The sequence below is a fragment of the Crinia signifera genome, chromosome 3, assembly GCF_055691185.1.
Source record: "Crinia signifera chromosome 3, ASM5569118v1, whole genome shotgun sequence".
In the NCBI taxonomy this organism is placed as follows: Eukaryota; Metazoa; Chordata; class Amphibia; order Anura; family Myobatrachidae; genus Crinia; species Crinia signifera.
The window spans coordinates 228,205,957-228,224,925 of record NC_139219.1 but is presented as its reverse complement, the minus strand read 5'-3'; the positions used below and the strand labels follow the sequence as shown (position 1 = coordinate 228,224,925).

General features: G+C 43.0%; 1 protein-coding gene across 1 annotated transcript in view; it reads left to right on the top strand.

Annotated features, from left to right (window-relative positions):
- Positions 1–18,969, top strand: part of LOC146064271 (putative cation-transporting ATPase 13A4) — a 142,484-nt gene that overhangs the window by 97,824 nt on the left and 25,691 nt on the right. The window contains exons 21-26 of the mRNA XM_083177555.1: positions 2,258–2,337; positions 2,557–2,599; positions 6,004–6,113; positions 7,935–8,031; positions 15,787–15,859; positions 15,973–16,147. Coding sequence (XP_083033681.1) covers positions 2,258–2,337; positions 2,557–2,599; positions 6,004–6,113; positions 7,935–8,031; positions 15,787–15,859; positions 15,973–16,147 — 578 coding nt within the window. The remainder of the gene's footprint in view (positions 1–2,257; positions 2,338–2,556; positions 2,600–6,003; positions 6,114–7,934; positions 8,032–15,786; positions 15,860–15,972; positions 16,148–18,969) is intronic.

Genomic DNA, 18,969 nt, shown 5'->3' with positions numbered 1-18,969 from the left:
CTTCCTACTATTGCAGTCTGGACTCACAGTACCAGGGGAAGACCAGTGCATAGACTGACTAATTCACTATCATAGGCGAATCTAAGGGGTGGTCCGGGGGTGCACTGGACCACCCATTTGACTGGCCGGCCATTCTTTTATAGTTCCTTTAATTATGAACTCCGCCGCTGGGCTTAGCTGTGTGATGCTACTGATCGCGGGTTACCTGGCAGTCAACTGTCTGTCATAGCGGTGGAGAAGGTGAGCGAGACGCGCAGGTGTGCGTGGAGGACACCCGGCATGGTGCTCTGGTCCCAGAGCCCTGCTTAGAAGCTTGAATGCTGTACACACCAGTGTGGCAGATATATATCATGTGGTATTTTTTAGCCCACACAGAGGATAAACTTGGTACGAGCACTATCCTTTGGTTTGTTTTTTAAAGATAATTTAAAGCAATAAATAAGAAGTTGATTGCACTATGAGGCGCCTATATATATATATATATATATATATATATATATATATACCTCTAGGGCAGTGAATAGACTTGGGTATGGGTAAGCAATTATGGGGATCACAAATCGGTGAGTGAAAACAGTGCAGGGGATCTGCTTTTGCACACCAGGATCTATTTGCGCCCCTGATGGTTATCCAGTGCAAGGGATCGCTTATAGGCTGGGTGCAATGAGAGTCCCTTAAATGGAGAGTAAGGGATAGCTACAGAATAATTTCATATATCGACCATGTTATGGTTCCTTAGATCATTAACAATGTTACTCCTGCAACTGAATTTTCTACATTACTTTAACATCATATGCTCTGCTAATAGTGCTCAACAAATGTGCTTATAATAGCAGTAATTAGCCACAGTTAGCAATGAATCATTTGTTTGTACTATATATGCGGCATTAGTGCTTATTTCTCTAGATGCTACAATGAATACAACATTTGCTTATTGTAATATGATACTTAGCCAAAATTTCATTGAGACCACCCGACAAGAAAAGCTGTAGTGAACTGCTATCCCCGTTCTCCGTGTTCGCATCTTAGATCCCTTCATTGAGGAACATGTCACAACCCTACTGGACACGCGTTTCGCCTATGTAAGGCTTGTTCACCATTGAATGGCAGTCTGTCCCCCCTTGGCCCTGGGAGTGCATATTTTTATTTATTCTAATGCCATTTGAAGAATAATGTTTAAGGCAATAATAATAAATTAATCTGGGGGCAGCAGCTCACAAAACGCTGGGCATGCCATCACAGCGGGGAAAAAATGCCCTGTTAAGCCACGTCCCCTCAGACGAGGTAGCAAACCTTTTTTTTGGCAATTGGCTTCGCCGTGCACCGATCCAACCATTACCATATTTCTAGATTTGCCTATGTTCACTATACATAGCTATCATTTGATAGACTGAAGATGATAAATGATGACTAGAAACTGCTTGTTTGGTATGGATAACTTCTCCATTAGTACTATTTGGAAGGTCTGACACTCTCCCCTAGTGCCTTCTGGAAAGTATACTGTGCAAGGTGTTGCATGGACAGCAGTGTTTAGCAGCAAGTTGAGATAACTTGAATTAAGTAATGAAAGGTTGGTATATGGCTCGTATTACAAAATAAAAATAAATATTTTGCAAGAAAAATAGTTACTTACTTCCTGCTGGCATCAAAAGTACTGCTTCATTAATGTGCTTCATAAATAATACACTGAGTATTGTTTGCAGTGAATATGTTAGACATACTGTAGGGCCTAATTCAATTTTGTACGCAATGTAATCGCAAGGGAGTGATTATCAGCAGACTGTGAATGTGCGGCGACTGCACTGTGCTCATGCCGAGGTACCTTCACAGTAATGATTTCATCACAGAGTTATTGACAGGAAGGGACCGGTTAGGGGAGTTAATGGTAAGTGTCGGCAAAAGAGCATGCCCATTTTGAGGGTCTGTATCTGTCTCCAGCTGATATAATGTATGTAGAGAAACATGGCACCAGTAAGGCTACTGCCATGGCCAGTCTGCGTAGCCACACGTCTACCCTTACAGTCAACAGTCCTTGTTTTTATGCATAGTCTGTGAGTGTGTACTCTGTTGCGAATGAGTTTGTGATAGCGCCAGCGGGCTTCTCTTTTCATTGCTTTACTTGCTAACATTAGCAAATTCATAACCTAGAAAAATGACACTTGCTTAAGCATGTGCATACAAACATGAATCAGGCCCATAGTGCATTGTATGATGTTGCACCTTTGCTCATCCTTTTTGACACTTTTCTGTCTTGAAGATACTGTTAAATGGAACCATTTTTGCTAGAATGACTCCAAGGCAAAAATCAAATCTTATTGAAGAACTCCAAAAAATTGAGTAAGTGTAATAAGATTTACAACTCATTAGTCATTTTTCTATTATTCTATAGATTAAAAGTATTTTCATAACATTTTCCATATACAATAACCATTGTGCAATAGCGACCCTGCTACTAAAACATAAATACTGTACAAATGTAAAAGTCAAAGAATAAAACCTAAAAGTAATATGTTTCTAAAATATGATTTTCTAATTAATCTCAATTCATTGCTTTAGATTCTTTGTTGGGATGTGTGGAGATGGAGCCAATGACTGTGGGGTAAGCAAATATCATAATTAGGAAAACATGGCAATTTGTTATGTTACTATAGCATTAATTGATGGAATTGTTATTTTTCCCTGCAGACATATTTTAGATACATAGTACTTTAGTGGGGAGGGGATTCTGGGAGGGGATATGACCTGAGCACTAGTGACACTGAAATGATTTCTAGATCAGGTATACAAACAATGGTTCAAAATTTGTGTGAATACCACAATAATCTATAATAGTCAACCTACAGTATGGTATGGTAGGTAATGACGTGGCGTTGCTCCCCTGAGAGTAAATGTTAAGTACCAAAGTAGAAGAGAAAAAAGTACTCTCTTTTGATTGGGGGAACTCTTTTAAATGTCAAAAAGATTTTTTACAAAGAATAATTGTAAAATTTAACTTTTAATAATCATTTAAAATAATGGTTTATAGACATACAGACAGACAACACCAAATATTGACAATCATAGGTTAAGTACAGGTTATTTTATAATATAATTTAGTACTATCCTGTGGATTTATAGACCACTGAAATTACCAGATAAAAGGGAACACTTATATGGGCAATTTTAACGGCTGCGCTTTGTGTCAGCCTATACATATATTCTGGTTCCTGTTCCTATCTTTATGGTAAAGGAAGTCGACTAGCGAAATATGTTTTTACAAATTGTATGACCAGAGAGGAATTGTCCTCCCGGCCCTAGTGCAGACCGGACATGGGTAGTTGTACTTTTTGCAGTTTTTGCTATATAATAATATTTTTTGCAGATCCCGTTACTATGACAGAGCAGATAAAGTACTGGTGCTGGGTATTGTGTTGCGACAGTAACCGCTAAAGCAAGGGTGCGGGGTATAGATATTTAAGATAAAAAGGTGACACTCACAGTAGTAAAGATCGATGAAGCTGCTGCTGACTTTCGCAACCGTCCTGGTTCCCTGAAAGTCATTGAGCGTTCAGCAATGTTCTTTCTGTATGGAAAGAGTGTCAGAAAGAGCGAAATTGGGGCATCTGCTGTCTCCTTTTAGTAGGTCAATTACCCTGTTGTCTGCACTGACCATGCACTGCACTGACCATAATACCCGCACCTTTGCTTTAGCGGTTACAGTCGCAACACAATACCCAGCACCAGTACTTTATTTGCTCTGTCATAGTAATGGAAACTGCAAAAATTATTATTATATAGCAAAAACTGCAAAAACTACAACTACCCATGTCCGGACTGCACCAGGGCAGGACAATTCCTCTCTGGTCATACAATTTGTAAAAACATATTTCGCTAGTCGACTTCCTTTACCATAAAGATAGGAACAGGAACCAAAATATATGTACAGATGTAGCGGGATTCATCTTTGCAGGTGATGGCGATGGCGTCGCCATCGCCATCCCCTGCCCCGCCGCCATCTGTATGCCGGAAGGGGACGCGCGCGCACGAGGTGCGCGCACGTCCCCCCCCTTCCGACGGTGCTGCCCTCGGTCGCCCGGTGCCCACACCGGGCGACCGCACTCCCCGCAGAGCCCTCGGGTCCCCCCCAGCCCCCTTGAGCGGGAGGCGGACAGTATTGCGTGGGGGACGCACGCGCGTCTCAGTCAGATGGAGCACCGTGTTGCTGGCGGATCGCCAGCAGCATGCTGCTGGCGGTTCGCCAGCAAAGATAAAACCGGCCCCATGGCCCCATCTGTATAGGCTGACACAAAGCACAGCCGTTAAAATTGCCCATATAAGTGTTCCTCTTATCTGGTAATTTCAGAGGTCTATATATCCACAGGATAATACTAAATTATTCTATAAAATAACCTGTACTTAACCTATAATTGTCAATTGTAATTGCCTGTCTGTATGTCTATATACCATTATTTTAAATGATTATTAAACGTTAAATTTTATAATTATTCTTTGTAAAAAATCTTTTTGACATTTAAAAGAGTGCCCCCAAACAAAAGAGAGTACTTTTTTCTCTTCTACTTTGATATTTTAGATACATATAAGAATGAAAAAAATTGTTTTGCGCTTGTATATGGCTGAAGCAGCTCATTTACGATAAAATAGAATATGGTGTAATTCCTAATCTATTTTTCCATGCAGACCATAATTGACAGCTACTTGTTCATCTCCCTTTTTTTCAAATCAGGTTTCATATAGCTTTAAGCAAAAGACGAGGATGAGGAGGCACGTCCCCCTGTTGGAATATTTTTTCAAAAGCCTTAGCGACAGTTGTAGCGTTCTTTGCGGGCAGATTTACGGCCCAGGCCCTCTAACTGAATATATCAATGATGGTTAATATATATTTAATACCGTCGTTGTGGTTTGACAGGTCTATGAGCGAACCAAATCGCATTGCCATTGTTGATTTATCCCCGATAAGCAGATCATATTGCTTTTATAGTTTTTTCTCGCCGGCTTGTGCAATGTGTATGCGTCTTGCTCTTGTAACCATTTTCTTACATTGTTTCTTTTAAATTTATTTTTAACCGCTTCATATTTATCAATACCGCTATAACTACCTGGTTTTAATACGTCGTAATAGTACTCTTTCATCCTCTTGTTTTGACAAGCGATTCAAAACAGCCATCTTTTAATATGAAACAATATTAAAGCATCTCCAGTACATATCAATAGGGGCGTGAAAGAGGTGTTGTCTGGGGGCGTGTTTGTGGGAGGGAAAAGGGGCGTGGTACCTGTCACTTTTAGTTTGATATTTCCTGGGACTGTATTATTTTATTTATTTATTAACAGTTTCTTATATAGCGCAGCATATTCCGTTGCGCTTTACAATAGCAGACAGTGAAACAACAAAACAGGGTATTTACAGACAGTCAAAATGTAGGAGGGCCCTACTCATTTATCTCTTCACCAGGCTTAATACATCTGCCCCATTATGCCATAGACATGGGAGCTTTGTGTCAGTTTTGCACCCAATTGTACTATCAACAACTTCTAGAAATGCAGTTTGTACTTGAGTTTCAACCCCATGTGGGTGATATAAGCTAAGGCTGTTTCTGGCACAAATGTGCAGATGTAGATACAGTTTCCAAAGCTTAAACATTGTGCTTGTGGAATTAATTGAATCTCTGGAGAATCTCTTTCCATCATTTGCATTTCCAAGCACACAAAATTGGGCCGCACTCATTTTTCGGAGGAAGTTTCCAGAACCAGGAGATTTATACACATTTGGAAGGCAAATATGTGCATTGGTGTAAATGAAACCTCATTGAACGTTCATGTTTTGTACATGGCCATGACAATCTGACATTGACCATCAGTTGGCCGTATTAATTGGCCATATGTAATCCAGATATTTGCTATTATTGCTACTATTAAGCCGTCCAATACTGTGGATTATTATGTAAGCAAATAATATAGATACAGAATTATAATTTTGTTTATTCAAATTATAATACTTTATTACAGGCACTTAAAATGGCTCATGCTGGAATTTCTTTGTCAGAGTTAGAAGCATCTGTTGCATCTCCTTTCACTTCAAAAATCCCTAACATCAAATGTGTTCCAATGCTTATCAAGTAAGTTGTTGTTCTGTCCTTCTTCTGCAGGCAGTAGGTATAACTGAAATAATAAAAAAAGGTATAACTGTTTCTGAAAGATACTTTGTTCAATAAGTACTGTAGTATGGTAATTCTAAGCATGACCCGATGTACTCGCCAACTAGACTTACGCTTGGGGGTGCAGAACTTCAAAACACGGAACATGTGCGGAATCTTGGTGTTGTCCTGGATAGTTGCTTGACACTTAAACATCAGGTATCAGCCACAATTCTACCATCTAAGGAAGTTCTGCCTAAAGTAATGCATGTATTTGTATCATCACATCTTGACTACTGCAATGCCCTCTACTTTGGTTTCCCCACAAAAGAATTGCACCACTTGCAGCTGGTACAAAATACAACTGCCAGGCTATTAACCAATCATCCTTGTTACAGCCATAGAACACCCTTTCTGTACTCCATTCACTGGCTGCCTATAAGATGGCAAATAATTTTCAAGATTGGCTTACTGACTTTCAAAGTGCTACATGACCAAGGTACCTAAAGCTCCTTCTGATCCCTTATTGTCCCACTCGATTACTGCGATTGGTTAATGAAGGACTACTAATAGTTCCCAGAATTTCCCTAAATTCATTTGGGGGTCGAGCTTTCAGCACTATGGCTCCGATTTTATTGAACTCACTTCTCCGCACAGTTCGAGAAGCTTCCACTCTGGACACATTCAAAAATAGACTCCTAATATCCCTTGTTAAGTTTGTTTTTGTGCTGTAAAGGCTGATGCAAGCACTTTGGGTCCTATTAGGAGAAAAGTGCCATATACATAACATTATTATTATTATTATTATTATTATTATTATTATTATTATTATTATTATAACTGTAACCACTGTGTAGACAAAGGGAGCCTCATTTAAAGTAAAGGGAAAAAAATCATTGTGCATTGCAGTCGGGTTAAATGTAAACTGTGATGACATTGGATTTGTAGGGGGTGCTTCTTATTTTAATGCTAAAGGTCTTAGAATAATGTGGTTTCGCAGGCAGATAAAAGGCATGCAATCCATTAAAAAAATACATCTCATTGCAAAACTGCCAAATAATAAACACAACATACATATTAAATCTAACTAAAAACCTGAAACTATACAGCTGTATAGTTGATGCTTCTCATCATGATTTGTCCAGGTGTAATTAAGCCCACTTTGGGTATGAATGCTAATTGCACCTGCATTGGCAGGATGGAGGCGGGCAGGGGGTGTTTGCATACCTTCTGGGGCGGGAGTATGATGTCACAGTATGTCAGTCACCTTCCCTGTTCTTGGACCTGAACGCCGCAAGTCTAAGTCAGTCTACACTGACTTAGATTTGTGAACAGGGTAAAAATCATTTGATCATGGAATGATTTCGGCCCGTACGCTACCCTGCGAATGGATGTATATGCAAAACATCCATTATGCAAAGCGGCTGGGATGTGCGGCCCGTGGCGGGGGGGGGGGGGGGGGGGAGGGGGCGATTCGCACTCCCTAAGCAGCACATTTTCGCTGCTCAGTGAGTCAATGCGAATCATTCCCTAAATGTGGATATTTATCTATATGCACAGTTGCCTGCCCTGGGCATAGGCCAAGAAAAATGGGCACTATTGCTGCAGTTGCCATCAGCAGTAGAAATGCAATACTTGGTGGTGGAATTGACTTCAATTTAATGAGAACAAGCTAAAATCATGCCTAGGGCATCAAATTGGGCAGGACTACCTCTGACTTTAACCATCTTTTGCAGTGAAATATATGAAACTCAATACAGTGTATATGACTATTAATCAAACTTGTTTATTTTTCTTATGCAGGGAAGGCCGGAATACTCTTGTTACATCATTTTCCATCTTTAAATTCTTGACGATGTACACCCTGATTTTAATAACTTGCATTCTGCTGCTTTTTTGGGTATGGCTATCCATCTACCTACCATAGAAATACCATCAAATGATGATGTTTGTTAAACACAACAAAAGTATCTCTTTCAATGCTACTATGAAAAGTTTATCATTTGTATAAAACTTTCCCCTTATTACAGATTTGCTTGCAATTGTGTTCTTCACATATTTTACTACTTTATTTATTGTCTGCAAATTTTTTTTACTGCAGCACATAATTACATTAGCACATTCTTTTATACAACCCCCAATTTTTTAGGCAATTATTAAGCAGGTTGCCAAAAAAGGGGCGTGGTTTATTTTGACCCCTTGGGTGGGTGTGATAAAAATATGCCTCCAATAGTGCAGTGCCATATATACATATGCCCCCAATAGTGACAGATACACATATGCCCACCACGGTGCCAGGTATGCCCAACACAGTGCCGGGTATGCCCCCACGGTGCCAGAAAGCTGGTATGCCCCCACAGTGCCAAAAAGCTGGCATGCCCCCACAGTGCCACAAACTGCTATGCCCCCACAGTGCCACAAACTGCTATGCCCTACAGTGCCACAATCTGCTATGCCCCCACAGTTCCATAATATGCTATGCCCCCACAGTGCCACAATCTGCATTGCCCCCACAGTGCAAATTTCCCAACAGCAGCACTCACCGCTGCTGCTGCCAGGCGGGGAGAGGACAGTCTGGCGTCCCCCTGCAGTCCTGTCATGTCACCGAGGGGAGGAGAGCACAGCATACTCCTCCCTCACTTCCTTGTGACTGGGTTGTCCACAAATCAAAGCTTGCGGGCTGGCCCCTGATTGGCTGCCGGCCTGCAAGCTCTGATTGGCGGATGGCCCAGTCACAAGGATGCACAGTAAGGGACGGGGACGGACGGTGGGCAGCAGGCAGTAGTGGGAGCAGGAGCTGCACTTTACAAGGGGGAGAGCCGCATGCGGCTCGAGAGCCGCGGGTTGGCCACCCCTGGTCTACAGTGTCTAGGTCATAGGCGTGCGCAGACCATTTTCTTAGGGGGTGCACCATTGGAGGGGTGTGTCCATCACCGCCTACTGGGCGTGTCCATCACCGCCTACTGGGCGTGTCCATCACCGCCTACTGGGCGTGTCCATCACCGCCTACAGGGCATCAATACAAATTACTGTAAATAGAAGGTAACTTATTTATGAATCCCCCCCCCCCACACACACACACACATACTAGTAACAGGGACAGTGTGTGCCGAAAGCACTGCAAAAATGTATACTGTAATGCCCATTACACATAATGCCACATGCCATGTACAATAATGTCCATTACACATAATGCCACACACCATAATGCCCATCACACATTATGCCACCCAACATAATTACCCATTATACATAATGCCACACACAGTAATGCCCATGCCACATAATTGCACACACCATAATGCCCATTACACATTATGCCAGTGCTTGACAAATGTTTCTTAAATAGGGTCAACAGGGACAGTGCATGGCGAAGCCACGCGCCAAAAATTTACACTGTACTTCCTATTACATATCACATACCCAGTACTTAGTATACTAAATGCCATAATGCCCAATACATGTTACGCCACACACTGTAATATCCAATACACGTTATACTAAACACTGTAATGCCAATTACAGGCCACACACTGTAATGTCCATGACAAATTGCGCACACACCATAATGCCCATTGCACATTACGCCACACACCGTGATGAGCATTAACCGTTGTACCTCACACTGTGATGCCCATTACGCCTCACACCATGATGCCCATTACGCCTCACACCATGATGCCCATTACACATTGCGTTTCATACCCCGATGTCCATTACACATTGCGCTTCATACCCTGATGCCCATTACACCTCACACCATGGTGCCCATTACACATTGCGCTTTATACCCTGATGCCCATTACACATTGCGCTTCATACCCCGATGCCCATTACACATTGCGCTTCATACCCTGATGCCCATTACACATTGCGCTTCATACCCCTATGCCCATTACACATTGCGCTTCATACCCCGATGCCCATTACACATTGTGCTTCATACCCTGATGCCCATTACACATTGCGCTTCATACCCCGATGCCCATTACACATTGCGCTTCATACCCTGATGCCCATTACACATTGCGCTTCATACCCCGATGCCCATTACACATTGCGCTTCATACCCCGATGCCCATTACACATTGCGCTTCATACCCCGATGCCCATTACACATTGCGCTTCATACCCCGATGCCCATTACACATTGCGCTTCATACCCCGATGCCCATTACACATTGCGCTTCATACCCTGATGCCCATTACATATTGCGCTTCACACCCTTTTGCCCATTACACATTGCGCTTCATACCCTGATGCCCATTACACATTGCGCTTCATACCCCGATGCCCATTACACATTGCGCTTCATACCCTGATGCCCATTACACATTGCGCTTCACACCCTTTTGCCCATTACACATTGCGCATCATACCCTGATGCCCATTACACATTGCGCTTCATACCCTGATGCCCATTACACATTGCGCTTCATACCCTGATGCCCATTACACATTGCGCTTCATACCCTGATGCCCATTACACATTGCGCTTCATACCCTGATGCCCATTACACATTATGCCTCACACTGTGATGCTCATTAAACATTTTGCCACACATGATGCCCATTACACAGCGTGAACATGGCATAAATGGGGCAGAGGACTGGACCCACTGGGACTGGCTGGACACATCCCATATCTCCCTCCCTGACCCCCTCCTCATATGCAACTTCACCTACTTTATCTTTTCTGGTCCCCTCCTTGTGTTAGGCACATTGCGGGAGCTGGGCAGGTTTAGGTGGGGATTGCTGAGGTGGACGGCTGGCTCTGGTCTCTTTACTGCAGCCTGCGCAGGTCCGGCGCAGGCTGCACAATCACAGACAGCATACTAGTCAGCCGTCACAGCTCGCACTTCGCCGGTGGCTGTGACGGACTTGGGGAGGAGTGCTGCTGCGGATCCCAAATGGAGATCCGATCCCCACCTCCCCCCCGCACGCAACATCCCCCCCATCACCACACCACTGTGCAACGTCCGCGGCGCGGCAGGGGTAAGCAGACTTTAGAAAAAAAAAAAAGAATAAGGACGTAAATGCCGGCAATGGTGCGGGGGGTGATTAGGAGGTGCCTGTGCACCCCTGGCACCCCCCGTGCGCACGCCTATGGTCTAGGTAGACAGTCAATAGGTCGACACCAAAAGGTTGACATGCAATAGACCAGTGATCTCCAACCTTTTTTGGGGTGTGAGCCACTCGCGGCAAAATAAACCACCTGAAGAGCTACTAAAATAAAAAAATCTGCCTAATAACCAAATAATGCCCTTTACACATTATGCCACACACCGCAATGCCCCAGACACAATATGCCACACACTGCAATGCCCAATATGCCGCATACATACCTCCCAACACTGGAGGCAGAGGAGAAGGGACATCTGTGCATGCACAAAATTAGGTGGCATGACCTACTATAGTGGAACTCCTACGAGGCCACATCCCCCATTTTTTACACTATGGGGGGAATGGTCAGTGCTCTGAGAGCTGCTGGCCATGCCCGCAGCCTTTCTGAATAGACACTGTGCATATATACACATGCCACCAGTTACGCAATGCCCACAATACCTAGTTATGCCATAAACACAATGCCCCTGATTGACTGATTGCAGCCCAGTCACTGGGATACACACTAATGGGAAGGAAAGACACGCAATGCGCTTTCCTCCCTTCAGAACTAGCGAGGCAATTGAGGGAGGAAGGGAGGGATAGACAGGAGGGAAAACGGGCGGGCGCCAGCGGTCGAGCCACCCGGAACGACAGGTTGGTGACTACTGCAATAGACCAACACAGACAAAAGGACAACGTCAACATGGTAATAGTCATAAGGTTAACACAATTATGCTTGTCAACATGGAACAGATTAACACGTAAAAAAAAATTCATTTGTTTTCACTTTTTTTATGTCAATGTCGACACCTAATTACATGGACCCCCAATTAGTGTAGTGAGTACATTTGCATTGCTCAGTTCACTCACTTTATTTGTTTACAGTTTTTTACATAGCACAGCAGATTCCATGGCGCTTTACAATTGTAGACTGTGATAGAAAAAATTGGATAACAACAGCCAGACTTGGAGGTAAAAGGGGCCTACTGCAAGCTTACAATCTATAGGGACTTAGTTTCCAATTGTATTCCACGTGGATGGTAAAGTATGAAATATTGTGAAGAACATATGTCGACCTTTTCATGTGTCAACCATGGTCAGGTCGATATTTTACTTGTGCCAACCTTTTGTCTGTGTCAACATATTTTATGTCGACCTTTTGACTTTCTACCTAAACACTGTGGAACTTTCAACCACACCCCGAATTAAAAATGTATACTGTGTAAAAGGAAAATGCATAAAGATGAATATGCATGAGGGTTTCAGAAGTCAACTTTTACTTGAGAACTAATGTAATATGAATTTATAGGTTGATATACTAAAATATAAGCCATTGGCAATTCAACTGTTATACCTGTTCTCAGCCTGACTACCTACTATTACTACTATACAGTGATGTGCGGACAGATGTGCCTCCCCTGTCATATGCCAGTGTTTTGATGTTAAAAATGTTATGAAAAATACAAAGAAAATATATTTTATGTATTATTCTAATAATTTTCATAAAAAATCTCTGGAGGATACTGGAGTATGACAGGCACTGCCTCATGTGACCGCACATCACTGCATTGTAGTAACTCACCAAATTTCCAGCAGTATATACTGCTGCACCTTTGTATATTACCCACTTAAACCCTTGGGATCCTATGCTGTATTTGTGTAAATCTGGCTCTCATAATAGCCAGTGCCAACCAGGCAATTAGCTAGCACCATTGCTACATTTTGCTGAGATCCGTCTCACCTGTATGTAGGACAAGTGAACTAAATGAATATAGGTGAGCTTATGAGGGAACTACTGTATACACAGATTAGTGACAATGTCAATCAAGGTTGGACTGGCCCATAGGGATTCAAGGAAAACCCCTGTTAGACCCTACTGCCTGGGGCAGCTCCTCCTCTTGGGACATATATATTTATTTATCATGGGAGGCCACACATTCCTAATGTTTCCGCGAACCTCTGATGTACCTGGCCACACCCCCCTCACGAGATTGACCACACGCCTAAGCAAGGTGCTCAATGGAGGGCCCGTGATTAATGCACTCAATGGATGGCCCGTTATGTCCCGGGCTGACACTGTTGGCAATAAATATGCAATACTACTCAGGATCTAGATCTTACATGTACAGTATGTCTTTATACTAGGGATCAGCACCGCATACTTTTTGCGTTTTGGGTTCTGATTACCTTCAGGTTTTGGGTTCTAATGGGTTTTGCCAAAACACCCCCTAAACGTTTTGGGTTCTGAAATAGCAGAATTTATTTATTTTATTATTAACCTCAATAACATTCATTTCCACTCATTTCCAGTCTATTCTGAACAACTCACACCTCACAATATTGTTTTTAGTTCAAATGGTTACACCGAGGTAGCTGGATAACTATGCTAAGCCACAAAAGTGTGCGGCACAAACACGTGGCTCATCTAGGAGAGGCCCCAAAAAGATCCCTATCTGGCTTGATCGTGTTTACCACCAGCCGAGAAGCAGAGGGTGATTGGTGCAGCAATGTAATAGCTGCAAAGGAGTGGAACCTTCTGACCACAGGCGGCGACCAGCCGAAGAGCAGTGGGCGATTGGTGCAGCAATGCAAAAGCTGCAAAGAGGTGGAACTTTCTGAGCACAGGCGGTGACCAGCCGAGGAGCAGTGGGCGATTGGTGCAGCACTGAGTTGGTCTGCGAGCATGCTGTGTATCTGTTTTTATCAGTTTAATATCCACTAAGACCACTATCTGGCTTGATCGTGTTTACCACCAGCCGAGGAGCAGTGGGCAATTCGGCAGGCAGTGGCAGAATGGCAAAAGTGTGCAGCAATTTTGTGGGCCACCACAAGCATCTCCTGCACACTCCTGTCACTTTTTAGGCTGTCTTCCGACAGCGTCTGGTTGTGTGATGCAGGGTGAGAGCGGCAGTGGCAGACTCCCGGAATAATATAGGGAATATCCTCATCTGCATTACAGTGTCTATGAATGTGACACAGTCATGTACGTGTTATCTGTGCTTAAGGTACAGTGCCTACATTAACAACACTGCAGAATGGCTTCCCGGAGACTCCTGTAACACCCTATCTAAGGCAGTAGATGCACCAGCAGTGAGGTATAATATGTACGGCAGTAGAATGGAATGGAACCTACTGACCAGACATAACCAGGCAACGACCAGCCGAGGAGCAGTGGGCGATTCGTGCTGCAATCAATGACTCTCAGCAGTGGGATTAATGAATGGAATTGTCCTTGGGCCCTCCCACCCACCCTTATGTTGCGGAAATAGGACATGCACACCATAACAAACTAAACATTTCAGCGACAGGGCCTACAAAACTGTGGCTGAAATGATTAGTATGTTTGGGCCCCCACACAAAAAACCCAATTCATATCTCCCTGTATAAACTGGCTCTACAGAGACAAGATGGCAGTAAATTAATTATGCACCACCAGAGATATATCATAAATACGGCAGTAAATTAATTATGCACCACCAGAGAGATATTATATTTACGGCAGTAAATTAATTAGGCCCCACCAGAGAGATATTATATATACGGCAGTAAATTAATTAGGCCCCACCAGAGAGATATAATATATACGGCAGTAAATTAATTACGCCCCACCAGAGAGATATTATATATACAGTAGTAAATTAATTAGGCCCCACCAGAGAGATATTTTATATATGGCAGAATAATTAATATGCACCAGCAGAGATATTATTTTATTTACTAGATGCACTAGTACACTGTTAATTTATTAATATTTATTTATATGTCAGACTCAGTACAGTAGATGCAGCAGCAGAGAATATGTTTACTAGTTATATAAGGCTGTAAAAAATACACCAGCAGGGAGGTATTATACAGCAGATGCACAAGCAGACTGGTATACAAGTGGTTAATAAGTTTAACAACAGTGCCCACTGCACAGTCATATACACATGTCTGATTGAAGTGGCCAGGTAGAGGTATTACTGACTGGGCTGGCAGCCAGCCACTGGCAGTGCAGAGCGCACACCACCAGAGGGCAGAGCAGACAGTGGCACTAGTAGGCACTGGCAGTCGCTCCAGCAGCAAAAAAACACAGCTACAGTCCCTAACCTACCTAACCTAACAAAGCTCTGCACAGTAAGCACACTCCTATCCCTAACCCTCCTAACTCACGAGTGACAAATTGCACCAGATGCTTGCTATTTATATATCAGTCCGGATCTTGCGAGAATCCAGCGCCCGGCAATGACTTTTTTCCCGCACGCCCGGATTCGAGTCAGGCGGGAAGCTCCGAGCGCTGCTTGGATCCGGGCTCGGGCTCGGATTGCTACCGTTCTGGGGAATCCGAGCCCGCACATCTCTAATTTATACTGGTACTTGGGATTCCAAAGTGTACATTTTACAATTTCAATTTCCATCGCTATACGGCATACACACGAGGCGATTTGTGTTTCATTTCTAAGTGATCTAGACAGATGGCTAAGAAAATAAGCAAAGGTCACCCCATGTGTATGCCCCCTAAAGTGTATTTATGTATACAGAATCTCACTTGTTATTTTCTCCTTTTAGAAACAAACACTTCTCGGAAACTATCATTACCTCCTGCAAGATCTGGCTATAAACTTTTCAGCCACCTTAACGAGTAAGTATCCTTTGTCTTTTATATCAGTGTCTTGTTATTTATCTCCAGATCCAGAGATTGAATGCCGGGAACACCACAAGTGAGCTTTAGAAATGTTTCTGTTCTTCCTCTAGTGAGTCTGAATGGCCCTGCTCCCAAGCTTGCTCGGTATCGACCATCAGGACACCTACTCTCTCCTCCTTTGCTCCTCTCAATTCTGGTGCATTTTATTTTCACCATGGTCGTGCAGATTATTACTTTCATCATGCTTCAGCAGCAGCCATGGTTAAGTGAAACCGATGTGTTCAGGTAAGTGAACTATTTCTAAGGTAGAATTCACTTATTTTAGGTAGAATTCACTGATGAGCATTGCCGGCATGTATGCCTAGTATTAGTCTTGCAGACAGAGCTTATTTGCTGGCCCTACTGCATCATTGTAGTACTGAGATACTACAAGGCTTTTCTCAAAGCTGCAAAATTGGAGACTTGTTGTGCCAATGCAGTTCTGGGAGGTCATACACTTATTTTTAGGGATGAGCGGGTTCGGATCTCTGAGAAGTATGTGGGAGTTTTGGATGAAGCCCTCCATTCTTTTTGCCAGGATTCAAGGGTGGCCAATTTGGTCAAATCAGATCACTACATTTTGGCCACCATGCTCGATCCTAGGTGTAAAGCTTACGTTCTGTCTTTGTTTCCAGTGGACACAAGTCTGCATAGGTGCAAAGACCTGCTGTTGAGAATATTGTCAGCTGAAGTGGTTTATGGCAACAGCTCCTCCTTCATTTTTCTCCTGACAACCCCCTGGCAGTGAGCAACTTTTTACATCTGGTATGGACTGAAGGATCTGCCAACAAATACTGATATATTTACTGTCACTGCATATGATGCTCTCATTATTGAAAGAATGTTGGAGTATAATGGTGACAGCATCCAAGTAGCCATGTGGACAGTCCGTATGACAGGAAAAATAGGTAATTTGGAGGAGGCCTTTGCACAAACTGGCTTTATTTTACCTAAGTCCCCCCCCCCCCCCCCCCCAGTGTGTACTCTGAAAGAGTGTTTAAGAACTTTACCAGCAATTGCCTCCAAACACTACACAGGGACCTGCGATGATGAATTAATACTCTGTAAGGAAGAGAATGTACACACTGAAGGGGGTGAGGAATTGGAGGAGGAAGACAATGACATCATGCCTCTTGTGCATGGAGAGATTAATTGCTTCTATTTTTTGTGGTGGCCCAAACAAGCCAATCATTTCAACCTCTGTTGTGTGGCAGACCTTGACGCTGAAATGATTGGTTTCTTAAATTGTGTATGTCCTGTTTATACAATATAAGGGTGGGAGAGCCCAAGGACAATTCCATCTTGCACCTCTTTTCTTTGGCTGCCCTATTTGTCCAGGAGTGCTACTGCTTGTCTGCTGTGATGTGTACTAATTAATTGGTTGGTTGAAGAGAGACTTGAGTACAATCCAGAATAGTGTGGAATAACCTTGACAACTGAAGATGCAGTTAGTAGTCCTGGACCCAGATTAAAGGGACAGCGGTGTTGTCCTGTGTTCACCATAGAAATAATAAAACAAGTTTGCTGTCCTGTGTGCTGTTGCTGTAGAGGGGTGCTGTCCTGTGTGCTGCTCAATTTGACATCTGACCAGATCTCACTCTTTCCTATGTTGTACTCTAATCTGTCTTCACCAACTACAAACCTTTTTTAAGAATCATCTTTTTCAAAAATCATCTTTTATAAACAGCATCATTTTTAAGAATCAATTTTTTCAAAAATCATCTTGCTCTTGTCGCTTCTCAGAATGCGCTGTCAGCCGTTGCCTGAGGTCGAGGCTATGCCTTGATAGCGCTTGGTGCTAAATACAGCTTTTTTTTTGCCTTGATTAAATTATTTTGTCTGAGTGCCTCTATTTCGTTGGATTGAGAAGTTATTTTATCGGAGTGCACCAGAACCGATGCTGAGTTGAATGCTGACAGCTGTGCCCTGAGGATGAGGCTATGCCTTGAAAGCTCTTGGCGCTAAATACAGCTTTGTTTTTTGCCTTGATGAAACTATTTTGTCTGAGTGCCTCTATTTCATTGGATTGAGAAGTTATTTTATCGGAGTGCACCAGAACCGATGCTGAGTTGAATGCTGACAGCTGTGCCCTGAGGATGAGGCTATGCCTTGAAAGCTCTTGGCGCTAAATACAGCTTTGTTTTTTGCCTTGATGAAACTATTTTGTCTGAGTGCCTCTATTTCGTTGGATTGAGTAGTTATTTCATTGAAGTGCACCAGAACAGAATGTGGAGTTCCTACATACAGTGCAAGTATATATATATTTATATCTTCACCTAATAGGATCGACCCCTAAGTGCATACATAATGGTATAAGAGGATGGGGTCCAAATCCATTTTCTTTGGAGTGTTCTGTAAGTATATTACATGTAGTTACATAGTAGTAAAGGCTGATTAAAGACGTGCATCCATCAATTTCAACCTACGTTATTAAAGTGCATGATCTATTTGCTTCAACCTTTCACACTTGAGGACTGACTTGACACTGAGGCTGAGGTAAAATGAAAACTTGGTTGTTTAATGAGTTTTGCACCTATAGACAGGTAAGTACTTCAGAAGACTGGAAATAAGCAAAACATCACTGAGATGATGAGGACTGGACTGGAGCCAGCAATACAGTAACTAGAAATGTTCAATAACACAATATCACAGTGATCTGGATTCTGGAGGTTCACTTTGCAGAAACCGATGTTGAACATCGATGGTGTGTCGGAGACAACAATGGAGCACTGCAGGTAAGTATGTAGCTCGGGATAGTACCAATAACACAGTCACTGGAAGAAAGTACACCGATGATGATAGCTGTTCAATGATAGGTCACCGATGGTGGCTGTAATCGATGATGACTCTCTGAAGGGTGTCTGGTAATAGAAGATGGTACCGGGTAGTAGAGCTGTAGGTGGATAGGAAGCGCAGTGGTCGTTGACAACGTTGGTGAAACGATGGCAAACCGATGGTGAACCGATGGTGAACCAGATAAAACTGTGGTAACTGCAGGAGCAGAACTGACTGGAATCAGCAGGAGAGAATGCAGCAGAACTGCCAGGAGTCAGGCTGTGCTGGAGATA